The following is a 15981-nucleotide window of genomic DNA, read 5'->3' on the forward strand; positions in this document are numbered from 1 at the left end:
AATGAAACCATTGCGCAAAGTGAAACTAAGATGGCGCTGGTAAATTGTTGGTGGCATAACTTTTACATTCAATGGCTCTGACTAAGTTAGCTCTTCTGACGTCATTTGTTGGGCGTTACATTAGATTTAGTTTGTATGTGCTCGAGGGCTAGCGCTAGAGCCAAGGCCGAATGTGAAACTACTTGATTCAGGCAGATCCGTTCCCGTTGGCAAGAAGGCGTCATCCTGTCTGCAGTTTAGTTTGGAAAATTACGAAGTTTGTCGTGGTACCATGTATTTTATTATTTTGAATTTCAGCTTGAAAAATTTCTTTCTTTAACAAATAGTGCAGGTCTTTTGCAGTATCCAGTTTTTCTCAATTATTTTGATAAAGGTGACGCTAAAGAAACCAAGGACTTGTAAGCATGGTAAGCGTCAGACCGATGAAATATTAAAAACATACTTTATTAATTATAACATTCTAGAGCGTGGTTGTTTTGAATACACTTTGACGTATCAGTAACTGCTGTTGATTCATCATTGTCAGTCTCCTGCTCCTTCACAACATTCATAGGAGATGTAAACACAATTGAGATTATGTTTTATCGGTTAGTTCATATTCAGATAAAGTCTGGAAAAAGCTGAATTACATTTCGTTTGGCCTATCAATGCACACTGCACAGGCGACATAGTTTTATACATCTGCATTTATAAAATAACTGAAAGGTATCTGCATCAGCTAATTTAGTTTGGTTTGAGAAAAAAGATTTTGAACAATTATTATGATTCGATCTCTACATTATTTGTTGTTTTAATGCTGTAATGAGACTAGCATTATTGCTGCTCAGCTAGTTTAGCTGGATCCCTTGACGTCTAGTATTTGTACTATATAAGCACATACAGTTAAGTTTTGTATTTCTATAGTAGCACATATATCTTTGATAAGGTAAACAAACTTCAAATGTCAGTGTTACTGGAATGGCTATATATTTATAAACTAGGTCTATCTGCTTTGATGTATTAAAATCAATCCCTCTATTTAAACATCAAACTGCGTTGCCTTGTTCATCTTTGTATGTTGATCACACTTCCAAATTACCTTTCAAGAGTTTTTGTGCAGCATGGAAAATTTATGTATGTGTAATTTCTTTCATGTGCACCATTTATAGAGAACTATGAGAAATGAGGAGTTTTCATCGCCTGTGATATGTAATGGTTTTGGAGAAGAATCACAAGGTCTTGAAGACAACAATGGAAACATAGAGGTTTTTAGCAAGGACCCATATAACCTCCCTCCTATGCCGCCTGGTTTACAGCCTCTGAAGCATCAGCTGGCAGGCCATAAGTTTGGAGACAGGAAGCATACTTGTGGATATGGTAGGGATTGTGACAAGCCTGGACTGTAAAAAGAGGGATTTTCTTGTTGTTAAAGTGTCACTATAACCACTGTGTTGATTATTATTCTGTATAAGGAAAGACATTGTCCTCTGGGAGGCCAGTAGTACTATTGCTTTGTGGGATACTCGTGGTACAGTTGTCCTGTATGGCCTGATTTCTTGAGAAGGTTTAAGACTGTTTAATTGGAAATGGTCTTGTACATTTGTAAATTCACAAGGAGTGAAACTTGATGGTTTATAATACATGTATGGATAACAGCTTAACTAGAAAAACCCACCCCAAATATTTCTAAACAAGTTTCAACAGACATGCTAATTTTTAAACTGTGTTCTTATTGCCAAGTCTGTAGCTGAGCGAATTGCTAAATTGGTCTTTACTGCTGACATCATAGGCATTCTTGACTGCGGGGATGGTACCATACTAAAGCCTGTCATGACAACCTCATCAAAGGGCCAGCGAGAAAGATACTTCTACGATATTGTTAATGGAGGAACAACTCCAAATCCCTATTTTGATGTTGCCTCATATGAGCCAGATATTTTTCGGAAACTAAAGAGGTTTACTCCAGTTTTTAAAGGCTTCGTCTCTTTACCAGAGCATCCAGATGGTAAGTGAGTCAACTGTGTGTATAGGCATGTCATGTCAACGGGTGCATACAAGATGCAATTTTTTTACAATGTTCACAAAGCATTCATAATGTTCTTTGTAAAAATTCACAGACGTGAATGCTCACTGCACACAGGAAGTGGTGTGTTGTAATTATATACACAAGTTAGGATTGAATTTGTTTTTTGTATTGAGTATGATCAACTCACTGTAGTAAATGCTGGCATGGTTAGTTTAATTATTTTCAACTGGTTGAAGGATGGGCACTTGTTATTTGGTGTCAAGGGCAGTAAACAATGATCAGGATATGGCACTGGAAGGCCTATAGCAAACATCAGTCAACTGCATGTTTTGTACCAAACAATTGTGTGTTTATTATTGCTGGTAAAACCATTACTAACTGAAGGCTCTCTCAAACAAGATTGAAACTTGTTGGCTTATATGAATATTTACTGGGACTACTATTGAGCAACACTGATTCTAGGCCATAACTGCAGCCATCTATTGATAGAATTTATAAAATTTAATTAAAACAATTCAAATAATTAATTAAATGTCATTAGTTTGACGGGATGCTCCACCTCCTAACTTAAACGTCACTTTTAAATGACGACTTTTGAAAGTTTTAAATTAAGACAGCGTTCGTTGATTTACATTAGACAATGGTTAATCCATGCACAGTCATATATTCCTTGTATGGACACTGTTAACCTACTATCTTCTCTTTAAACCTAACTGCAACGGTTTTGAGGAAAAGAAGTTTTAACGACGTCAAAAACCAATTTACATACCTACAGTAGGTATTCATTTGCTTTAAAAGATTATGTAAACTGGTTGTCATGGAAACCTCTGCCAGTCAATTATAAGACATCAATTACAGATAACCCATCCTGAAATGTGATTAGACACACCCTTTTCTCTTTGTAGTATCAGCATGATATAATACTTGTCATTTGGTTTGCTTTCCTCTTCTGACAACTATTTAAAACTATGTATTGTTGTCAGATGTATTCATAGAAACAATTTTATTTGATAACCAGACTGATTTTCCCAGTTACAATATACCAGTACTCTGTAAATTTATTACTTACAATATACTAGTACACTGTAAACTTATTACTTACAATATACCAGTACACTGTAAACTTATTACTTACAATATACCAGTACACTGTAAACTTATTACTTACAATATACCAGTACACTGTAAACTTATTACTTACAATATACCAGTACACTGTAAACTTATTACTTACAATATACTAGTACACTGTAAACTTATTACTTACAATATACTAGTACACTGTAAACTTATTACTTACAATACACCAGTACACTGTAAACTTATTACTTACAATATACTAGTACACTGTGAACTTATTACTTACAATATACCAGTACACTGTAAACTTATTACTTACAATATACAAGTACACTATAAACTTATTACTTACAATATACTAGTACACTGTAAACTTATTACTTACAATATACTAGTACACTGTAAACTTATTACTTACAATATACCAGTACACTGTAAACTTATTACTTACAATATACTAGTACACTGTAAACTTATTACTTACAATATACTAGTACACTGTAAACTTATTACTTACAATATACAAGTACACTGTAAACTTATTACTTACAATATACCAGTACACTGTAAACTTATTACTTACAATATACCAGTACACTGTAAACTTATTACTTACAATATACTAGTACACTGTAAACTTATTACTTACAATATACCAGTACACTGTAAACTTATTACTTACAATATACAAGTACACTGTAAACTTATTACTTACAATATACCAGTACACTGTAAACTTATTACTTACAATATACAAGTACACTGTAAACTTATTACTTACAATATACTAGTACACTGTAAACTTATTACTTACAATATACTAGTACACTGTAAACTTATTACTTACAATATACTAGTACACTGTAAACTTATTACTTACAATATACAAGTACACTGTAAACTTATTACTTACAATATACTAGTACACTGTAAACTTATTACTTACAATATACCAGTACACTGTAAACTTATTACTTACAATATACTAGTACACTGTAAACTTATTACTTACAATATACAAGTACACTGTAAACTTATTACTTACAATATACTAGTACACTGTAAACTTATTACTTACAATATACCAGTACACTGTAAACTTATTACTTACAATATACAAGTACACTGTAAACTTATTACTTACAATATACTAGTACACTGTAAACTTATTACTTACAATATACCAGTACACTGTAAACTTATTACTTACAATATACAAGTACACTGTAAACTTATTACTTACAATATACCAGTACACTGTAAACTTATTACTTACAATATACAAGTACACTGTAAACTTATTACTTACAATATACTAGTACATGTAAACTTATTACTTACAATATACCAGTACACTGTAAACTTATTATTTACAATATACTAGTACACTGTAAACTTATTACTTACAATATACTAGTACACTGTAAACTTATTACTTACAATATACCAGTACACTGTAAACTTATTACTTACAATATACTAGTACACTGTAAACTTATTACTTACAATATACAAGTACACTGTAAACTTATTACTTACAATATACAAGTACACTGTAAACTTATTACTTACAATATACTAGTACACTGTAAACTTATTACTTACAATATACCAGTACACTGTAAACTTATTATTTACAATATACTAGTACACTGTAAACTTATTACTTACAATATACTAGTACACTGTAAACTTATTACTTACAATATACCAGTACACTGTAAACTTATTACTTACAATATACCAGTACACTGTAAACTTATTACTTACAATATACAAGTACACTGTAAACTTATTACTTACAATATACAAGTACACTGTAAACTTATTACTTACAATATACTAGTACACTGTAAACTTATTACTTACAATATACTAGTACACTGTAAACTTATTACTTACAATATACCAGTACACTGTAAACTTATTACTTACAATACACTAGTACACTGTAAACTTATTACTTACAATATACAAGTACACTGTAAACTTATTACTTACAATATACAAGTACACTGTAAACTTATTACTTACAATATACTAGTACACTGTAAACTTATTACTTACAATATACTAGTACACTGTAAACTTATTACTTACAATATACAAGTACACTGTAAACTTATTACTTACAATATACAAGTACACTGTAAACTTATTACTTACAATATACAAGTACACTGTAAACTTATTACTTACAATATACTAGTACACTGTAAACTTATTACTTACAATATACTAGTACACTGTAAACTTATTACTTACAATATACCAGTACACTGTAAACTTATTACTTACAATATACAAGTACACTGTAAACTTATTACTTACAATATACTAGTACACTGTAAACTTATTACTTACAATATACTAGTACACTGTAAACTTATTACTTACAATATACAAGTACACTGTAAACTTATTACTTACAATATACTAGTACACTGTAAACTTATTACTTACAATATACTAGTACACTGTAAACTTATTACTTACAATATACCAGTACACTGTAAACTTATTACTTACAATATACCAGTACACTGTAAACTTATTACTTACAATATACCAGTACACTGTAAACTTATTACTTACAATATACCAGTACACTGTAAACTTATTACTTACAATATACTAGTACACTGTAAACTTATTACTTACAATATACTAGTACACTGTAAACTTATTACTTACAATATACCAGTACACTGTAAACTTATTACTTACAATATACCAGTACACTGTAAACTTATTACTTACAATATACTAGTACCTGTAAACTTATTACTTACAATATACTAGTACACTGTAAACTTATTACTTACAATATACCAGTACACTGTAAACTTATGACTAACAATTTGCTAGTACATTGTGAACTTTGCAAGGAAAGCATGAAGATGAAGGGTCTTGTGCATGAACGTAGAGCAGTAGCTCCGACTCATGTACTTGCTTCTTCAACTGAGCAGTTTTGTGTTCAATTTGCAGTGCTGACAGATGTTATAGGTATATGAAACATGAGTTGCTTGAAAATCATTTTACACCACCAAATTAACTCTAAATTTTACTTTTATTTGATCAGTGATTCGCAAAACAAACTTAATTTGAAAAATTGTTATTCACTTTGGAAAACTAATGATACATTCATTGAACTGCTTCATGGACATAAATGTCAGGAAGCAGCAACGGTTCCCTTTTAGTTGTTTACATAAAGATGGTTGATGCAACTCACAGCTTCCTCCGGTCGCATGTTATGGACATCAAGATAGGAGCACAGGCTTGGGAACCTTATGCGTCAGAAGCGAAAATCAACCGACAAAAGAGCAGGTGCAAGTATCTCAGCGAGATATGCTTCCAAGTTGTCGGTGCTAAAGTGAGTTGACTCTTTCTCCTCTACACAACTTGATCTGATTTAGTTTAGAAAAACACTTAATACCTGATGAGGCAATTTTTCAGAGATATAATGTAGATGTTCTTAGAGTTGGTGTTAAAAGTATCTACGAGGCTTGTTGCTGAGCAAGCAACCGGTAATTTGACTTCAAAGAAAATTGATACACCGATTGTCAAATGTCTAGGCTGTTCAAACCGCTCTTACCAGAAGATGAGATTTTATGTGTGTAGCTTATATACAAGAGGCAGATGAGGCAGAATTCGTTTGGTATTTGTTAAACAGCCAGATTATGGGCAGGTGTGACAGAGTTTACTTGGTGTTTGTTAGTCAGAGAGAGGCCTGGACAGATAAGACAGCCAGGTCAAGGTCATTAAGTTTATACTCGGGTTGTTTGTTGTCAACGACGCTGCTGTAGCAATATCATTAAATGTCATGGGTTATTCGCTAGGTGTTGCAATTTTCAGGATATTTTAGCACTTTGTCTTTAAAAAGCACTTATATATTGTCTATTCATGAGTTTTTGAAATGAAAAAGCTTTAATATGGGTCGTTATTGACATCGTCCTTTTATTCTATGTATATATCATAGTAAAGGGTTTCAGGAATTTCAAACTAGTTTGCGTCCAAAATCTTTGGTTTTCAGTTATTTGATATAGTTTTCATAAGGTGCATGTCTGAATATGGTAGTTTTATTAGTAGTGCTGTCATGTAGTGTAATGCTAAACATCGCTGCTCCAGATGAAAGACAGTCAGTCACCTTTAGATAAAGCCGGTTATTAACAACCATCTCCGCTGACCTTCTGTCCCTTGCCCTCTAGCGATGGTATTCTAGAGTACATACATTACTCCTCATTAGCCTAAGTATTGTTGCTTTTGGTTTTATGGTCGGGAGTTCATCGAATATTTGCTCATTAGATGAAAGCTGTTGTTGCCAAGCAGACCATAAATATTTACTGACGCTCATGTTAGATTGAGCAGAAACAATCGGGAAGATAAAATTTAACATTCGATGAATTGCTCATCATTGCATTCTCCAATGTGTGCTAAAAGGAAACAATAGGAATTGCCATTCAGAAAGTTTAACCATGTGAGGGGGGGCTATCACAGGATCCCCCTTACACAAACTCTTGATTAGATTAAGTAGATGGCCTGTCTCATTACATGATTATCTGTTGCAGCGTTTAACTTTATGCGCACGAATTCATGAGGTGTTGGATCATTAGATAATTTACAATGTAGTAGTATGTTCATGAACTCTTGAAATTCTTGACATTTTCTTTCAGTATTAGTAGTGAAAGCTGTCAAAGGACAGTGATTAATTGATTTATATAGTAGAACTCACTAAATAATTCAGTTTCAAATCATATGAAAGGTCTTTGATTGAGTTAGAGTCCTTTGAAAGCTTTTGAAAAAGCTGTACTCAAGTTACGCAGAGATTCTATCCTGTATCTGTATGTTTACTGTAATACAACATTACTCATATCTGTATGTTTAGTGTAATACAACATTACTCATCTGTATGTATCCTGTAATACAATATTACTCATATCTGTATGTATCCTGTAATATAATATTACTCGTATCTGTATGTATCCTGTAATATAATATTACCCGTATCTGTATGTATCCTGTAATACAATATTACTCATATCTGTATGTATCCTGTAATATAATATTACTCGTATCTGTATGTATCCTGTAATATAATATTACTCGTATCTGTATGTATCCTGTAATACAATATTACTCATATCTGTATGTATCCTGTAATATAATATTACTCGTATCTGTATGTATCCTGTAATATAATATTACTTATATCTGTATGTATCCTGTAATATAATATTACTCGTATCTGTATGTATCCTGTAATATAATATTACTTATATCTGTATGTATCCTGTAATATAATATTACTCGTATCTGTATGTATCCTATAATATAATATTACTTATATCTGTATGTATCCTGTAATATAATATTACTCGTATCTGTATGTATCCTGTAATATAATATTACTTATATCTGTATGTACCCTGTAATATAATATTACTCATATCTGTATGTGTCCTGTAATTTAATATTACTCGTATCTGTATGTACCCTATAATATAATATTACTCGTATCTGTATGTACCCTGTAATATAATATTACTCATATCTGTATGTATCCTGTAATTTAATATTACTCGTATCTGTATGTATCCTATAATATAATATTACTCATATCTGTATGTATCCTGTAATATAATATTACTCGTATCTGTATGTACCCTGTAATATAATATTACTCATATCTGTATGTATCCTGTAATTTAATATTACTCGTATCTGTATGTATCCTATAATATAATATTACTCGTATCTGTATGTATCCTGTAATATAATATTACTCGTATCTGTATGTTTACTGTAATACAACATTACTCATATCTGTATGTTTAGTGTAATACAACATTACTCATATCTGTATGTATCCTGTAATACAATATTACTCATATCTGTATGTATCCTGTAATATAATATTACTCGTATCTGTATGTATCCTGTAATATAATATTACTCGTATCTGTATGTATCCTGTAATATAATATTACTCATATCTGTATGTATCCTGTAATATAATATTACTCGTATCTGTATGTACCCTGTAATATAATATTACTCATATCTGTATGTATCCTGTAATATAATATTACTCGTATCTGTATGTATCCTATAATATAATATTACTCATATCTGTATGTATTATATAATACAATATTACTCGTATCTGTATGTATCCTATAATATAATATTACTCATATCTGTATGTATCCTGTAATATAATATTACTCGTATCTGTATGTTTACTGTAATACAACATTACTCATATCTGTATGTTTAGTGTAATACAACATTACTCATATCTGTATGTATCCTGTAATACAATATTACTCATATCTGTATGTATCCTGTAATATAATATTACTCGTATCTGTATGTATCCTGTAATATAATATTACTCGTATCTGTATGTATCCTGTAATATAATATTACTCATATCTGTATGTATCCTGTAATATAATATTACTCGTATCTGTATGTACCCTGTAATATAATATTACTCATATCTGTATGTATCCTGTAATATAATATTACTCGTATCTGTATGTATCCTATAATATAATATTACTCATATCTGTATGTATTATATAATACAATATTACTCGTATCTGTATGTATCTTATAATATAATATTACTCGTATCTGTATGTATCCTATAATATAATATTACTTGTATCTGTATGTATTATATAATACGATATTACTCGTATCTGTATGTATCTTATAATATAATATTACTCGTATCTGTATGTATCCTGCAATACAATATTACTCGTATCTGTATGTATCCTGTAATATAATATTACTCATATCTGTATGTATCCTGTAATATAATATTACTCGTATCTGTATGTATCCTATAATATAATATTACTCGTATCTGTATGTACCCTGTAATATAATATTACTCATATCTGTATGTATCCTGTAATTTAATATTACTCGTATCTGTATGTATCCTATAATATAATATTACTCATATCTGTATGTATCCTGTAATATAATATTACTCGTATCTGTATGTACCCTGTAATATAATATTACTCATATCTGTATGTATCCTGTAATATAATATTTCTCGTATCTGTATGTATCCTATAATATAATATTACTCATATCTGTATGTATTATATAATACAATATTACTCGTATCTGTATGTATCTTATAATATAATATTACTCATATCTGTATGTATCCTGTAATATAATATTACTCGTATCTGTATGTACCCTGTAATATAATATTACTCATATCTGTATGTATCCTGTAATATAATATTACTCGTATCTGTATGTATCCTGTAATACAATATTACTCTTATCTGTATGTATCCTGTAATATAATATTACTCGTATCTGTATGTATCCTGTAATATAATATTACTCGTATCCGTATGCATCGTTCTTTTGTATACTGTAGTGTTTGTATACATATATTCCTACAGTAGTTATTACTTCAATACATCATGGTGAAGTACTAGCTACTCGGACTCGTCTGTATTCTGCAGTACTATTCTATCAAAACTGGAGAAGAAACCTTCAAGCTGGACCTCCGTACCTATAATCCACATGATCTACTACATTCAGGTATGATTTCTCTGCTCGCAAAATGCTTGAATGATTTTGAATTATTGACTGAGGCTAAGGTCTGAGCATTGATAGAGATCTACAGTGTCATTGTTCTTCTTCATGCGTCTCCTACTCTTACGTAAATTGATGTTTATTATAGGATTGCTATGCCTACAGGAGTGTTTGATTGTATCTGTTAAAGCCTACACACAGCCTACGCACAGTGCTTCGCTTGTCTTTACACAGCTTCATAAATTCCGTATTTTCAACCATTGTCTCAAAAACACTTTTTATTCATGAATTAGAACTGGGTGCACCATCTTCCTACTCTGATTTGTCGTGCTTAATTTGGATGGAAATTATATGCTCAGCTTGATTTAGCCAACACAAGTTTATGCTGTAGACATCCATTAACACAGACATTAACCGCCGCAGAGGGTAGACTTTCATGCCAGTATACTTAACTCCCATATTAAAAGGACATTAGTGGCTCTTCTGGGTTCTGTTAAGGCATACAACAATAAGTTAAGGGTTATCTGCCCTACAAGAATGTACCACTCTGAATCTGCTGTCGGTCTGCGAATTTAAAAATAGTACAATCGGTGATGACTTGCACAAATAGCAATGAGTCGAGCAGTTTGAGAGGAGAGTTCCATGGCCTCTGTGGAACTTCTCATAAATTGTAGGCTTGTTTGAGACTGACTAGGTTTTGGTAACCTAGCAACTGGTAACCTAGCAAACTCATGTTTCTTGTGCTTTTACCTTGACCTAGTCATAGTCTTACTTTTTTTAAAATAAGCATTGGGATTAGCTGTTTATAAATAATTTAATATCAAACTGATATATGACCTTTGATATCAATACCTATTCTTGAAATGATTCATCAATTATTTCAATTTACTTATATGTAATTACTTCTGTGTACGTTTGGAGTAAGTGATTTTGAACAAAATCTATATTGATAGTTCATTTTAAAATTTGAAAGTGTAGTCGCACTCAAAACTATAAACCGCTACATTTGCTCATGTATAAGTATTCAATGTGATGTCAGTCAGAGCCCTGCGGGTAATGAAGGTGTACTGTAGATAATGTAAGGCTATTGCAAGATTACTTACTGCAAGGGTGCTGCGAGGGTACTGTAAAGGTGCCACAAGGCTATGGCACGCCTACGATTAGGGTTTTTCAAGAGTACTTTAAGGGTTCTGCAGTAATACTGCAGAACCCTTAAAGTACTTAAAAGTACTTAAAACTTAAGTACTTAAAAAGTACTTAAAAATACTTAAAGTACTTAAAACCCTTACAGCACACTTGCAGTAATACTGCAAGTGTGCTGTAGGATTTCTGCTACTGGTTTAGCATAAATTTTATTTTTAACTTGATACATGCTTAAGCTAGTCGAAGTTTCAACAACAGCTGACTTTTTCAATTTTTAATGCAACAAAAATAACAATTTGGCTGAAGTCATAGAGTTTACTGAAATCTGAGAGAAAGTTTAGTCACAGCTGTAACTACTACCGTAAATGTTTTCAGATGATAAGAATCATCACAACCATATCTACACAGCGCACTGTCAATATAATAATAATATAACATGGGGGTGTTTCTCTTAAATCTGCTCATTCTGGTTCATAGATCTCCTACTGAGCATAGAACTCTAATAATATAAGTATATTATTTAATAATCAACTGATTGAGTGATAATCTATTATTTTCTATATATTATGAAACTGCACTGCCATTTTTGTACATTCTGCACTTTCTAAGTAGTACAAAGGCAGATCAGCTCTGTGATAAGGCTCATGATGGTGACCTATGACCCCTAGTTAAGCTTTTATGTAGTAGTCTTGCTTAAACGGAGTCTGTTTTTAATACCAACTCTGTACTTCTCACTATGCAATAAAACTTAACATATAAAGTTACCATAATCCATTCCAAAATTTGCTTCATATGTTGAAACCATAGTCACTTGGAGCAAATATTTATATAAACATAAATCATGTTTCGTTTAATTTATTCTGCAGCTCAAAAACTCAACAACATTAGCTAAGGTAATTATTTGCACGTGTAGCATTAAAACAAATGCTTTATACAAAACTATTTGAAAAATTACTTATATATAATTATCTTTTAAAATAATTTGTTTATTTATTTAGTTTTTTTATACAAGCCACTAAATAAAGTAATAATGAACAGAGAGTTTTTATTAGGTTGCCCCCGACATTAATTTAAAACATGCAAAAAGGGATAAAGTCTTTGCAGTGAAGGAGGCGGGTAGGGTGTAGCTAAACATAGACTTCAAGAACTCTAAACTACCATCTCCGTTTTATGTTTTTGTTGTTATATTTTAATTTAACTATTAATTATTACGGCCTTATTATCTCTACATTCGTTTGTTATATGATTCATCTCTTATCAGTTTTACCCTTTTCCACTTTAATTATTACATGACTCGGAGATTTTTTGAAATGGTGAATTGAAAAAATTTTTGCGGTTGTTTTTCAATTTTTGCTGTTTTATTTCAAAAAGGTATTGTCTTTTTTACCACCTCTTACATTAGTCTCTTTGTGATCCATGGTTTTTAAGTTAAAAATGAAGGTATGTATTTTATATTATTCGAGTGATATAGGACCAAATTATGTGAAGGAGAGCCGATTGTCTAATCTACTAATTTACAAAACTGTAGTATTTCGAAAGCTTTTGATGTATGTATGTTGGGAATTTTTTTGTATGATGAGGCAAATATATGCTCAAGCTTTATGTCACAAAACCTATATTTAAAGGTAAGTTAAGGCATGGCTTTATAATTGTATATTTAATGAGTTTTTAGGTGTATATGTATTTTTAATTTTGATCAAATGCCATTAAAAGGCAGCAACTTTAGTTTAACATGATAACAGACTGTTTTGCTATATAACCTTTGTGATCTTTATTTGGTAATCTGGATCATCATCTATTTTTATTATCAGCCTGGATTCTGTGACCTTGACCTAATTAATAACCCTACTTTTGGGGACAGCAATATGAGACAGCGGAATCTATTGCCTGGCAATTCTGTTTGTAGGATTGTATGAAATATTTGCTGGAGTCGTCGCCGGTGCCAGGTCTGTTCTTCTTGAGCTCATACTCGCTGACTTGCAAGAATTTGCTGACTGGTTTGCTAGCCAACGAACACTGTCCTTCCGAGGCTCAGGTGTTCTCATCGCTTTCGAAACAGACGAACAAAAGCTGAATTCGTGCCTGCAACATGGTAAAAGTGCTTTCAGGGACATGCTGCAGGTTAAGCTGATAGATTTTGTTCATGTCTGGGAAACAGACTCTCTCGACAGCAACTACATCGAAGGCCTCAGCAGCGTCATCAAGTATTTTACTGCTCTCTCCGAGCTGTTTAACATATCTTAGTGGTCTATAGCGAATGCCACAGATTTATGTCATATTTTTATTTCACTCTAAGTGTGCTCAATTGGAAGTTAACATTTTTAGTTTTCAATTAACAGCGAAAAGGCACCTTGCTGTGTAGTGTAGAGAACAGATCTAACAATAGAGAACAGTTCAGATAGTGTCGTTTTTCTCTGGCCGGTAGTTGGGTCGCACGGCAAATGTTCCTTGGTTTTTCATAGTGCACCAGAGGTCATGGTGTGTCTTTCTAAAGTACCGATTGTGTCCTTGTGTCTATTGCAATGTCTGTTGTTACTGTATCGTGCATGCACTGTGTCTATTGATTCGGCCAATTATGTGTTAGTAGGTCTGCCACTGTGTCAGCAGTGGTTGACAACGGTTGACAACAGCTGTCACAGAGGCTTCTAGGTCAACTTGTTCTCATTGCTTAGCTTTCGTTGCGACATTTCAGCTCTTGGTAGGAATTATTGTTCAGTAGATAGTATTCCAGTTTTGGCAGCACATGACTGGAGTATCTCTGTCTCTAATTTTCTATTTGTGATATTTGTAAGCAATCTAATATATTTTAATTTTTATATCTTCATATTATATCTACACTTAGGACACTTGATTTTAATTTTTGTTGACATTTATTGAAATTAGTGTTATTCACTGTTTGGGGTAATTTTATATTCTAATACAGCAGTGCTGTCATAGTTATCAACTAGTTATAACTATAGTATTTATAACTATAGTATTTATAACTATGGTATTATTATGTTACACGCTATGAGTTTTACATTAGCATGTTGTGATATCTTCCATTTCAATGTTATATTAGCAAGAAGGGTATGGTAATAGGGTTCTCCAACTGTTTGTATTGTTTTAAGGATTTTTGAGCTTACAACCAAAGGTTCGAAATTATGTTTGGTTGCGTTGTAAAATTTCTAGCAGTAAATATAAATACAAACTGGCAGGTTATAAGATATTTTAGCTAGATCTTGTCATCTGAACAACTTGAGGAAAAGAACACAACTCTTTCGGTTCCCACATTTTAACAATTGAATGTGAGAGAAGATGACTTTGAAACCTTGGCAAGCTTTCTTTAATTAGTCAAATTTATTCCATGGTTTGTGATAACATGCTATGGACATATTCATTTTAAGCTATATATGGACAAATGTCATTTTAAGCTTCGTATTTTAGCCAAGTCATTTACATAAATACAGACAGTTGGGGACCTCAGTAACACACCCTTAAGCTTAACTTTATAGTAAATTCCTGCTATCAGACATTTTGTGTATTCATGCTCATGATTCCACTGTGACTTTGTTACATCAAACTGCTGTTTTCTCTTCTTTTTTTCATACAAAGTATGAAACATTTTATGCAAAATTTTAACCATTACTAATTTTTCACTATTATCCATCAGTGATTTTATTGCTACACAGCACGTTGACTAATAACACAAAATAAAATTACATACACAAATAATCATTTCATGTGTAAAAGTTTTAAATTGCTTTAAATTTGAATGCTCGTAAATGTTTATTTTGTGTCATACTGCTCAGAGCAAATTCTCAGATGGAGATAATAGTAATCAGCAGATACTGATGTTTGACGCTTTTCCCATTAGCATTTTTTATATATAATTTGGGACTTTTATTTGGCCGTTATGTTATGCGCAGATATTATGTACGTAATATCATGTACTGATGATCATATCATTTGTGCTATATTGAGGCTATTTTCGATATTTTCACTATTGGTATAAGCTTCGAGATGTTTTGTTTGAAGGGGCATATTTACACTGTTTCTACCAAAACTGTAAATATTTACTATGTGATGGTCACCAGCTGTTTTAAGCTCAAAGATATGATTGTTGCACGTATCTGTGTCTCTGTAATTAAATATAAAATTCTGAACTAAGTGTGGTGAATTGAAATATTTCATCA

At 31.7% G+C, this 15981-nt stretch overlaps 1 protein-coding gene across 1 annotated transcript; it reads left to right on the forward strand.

The window, feature by feature from the left end:
• The first annotated feature begins 259 nt into the window (after positions 1-259).
• LOC137391097 (inositol polyphosphate multikinase-like) lies at positions 260-14940 on the forward strand. The gene is made up of 6 exons (XM_068077453.1): positions 260-407; positions 1149-1356; positions 1769-1984; positions 6286-6458; positions 10591-10669; positions 13713-14940. The coding sequence occupies exons 1-6, from the start codon at positions 405-407 to the stop codon at positions 14048-14050; spliced, it is 1017 nt and encodes a 338-aa protein (XP_067933554.1). The 5' UTR covers positions 260-404; the 3' UTR covers positions 14051-14940.
• The last annotated feature ends 1041 nt before the right edge of the window (positions 14941-15981 follow it).

The sequence above is a fragment of the Watersipora subatra genome, chromosome 3 (assembly GCF_963576615.1).
Source record: "Watersipora subatra chromosome 3, tzWatSuba1.1, whole genome shotgun sequence".
NCBI lineage: Eukaryota > Metazoa > Bryozoa > Gymnolaemata > Cheilostomatida > Watersiporidae > Watersipora > Watersipora subatra.

Excerpts from the sequence above, each read along its gene's own strand:
- LOC137391097 (XM_068077453.1), top strand. Across the intron at positions 1,985-6,285 it reads TTTACCAGAGCATCCAGATG|TTGTTTACATAAAGATGGTT; the intron begins GTAAGTGAGTCA and ends GTTCCCTTTTAG. Across the intron at positions 10,670-13,712 it reads ACATGATCTACTACATTCAG|GATTGTATGAAATATTTGCT; the intron begins GTATGATTTCTC and ends TTCTGTTTGTAG.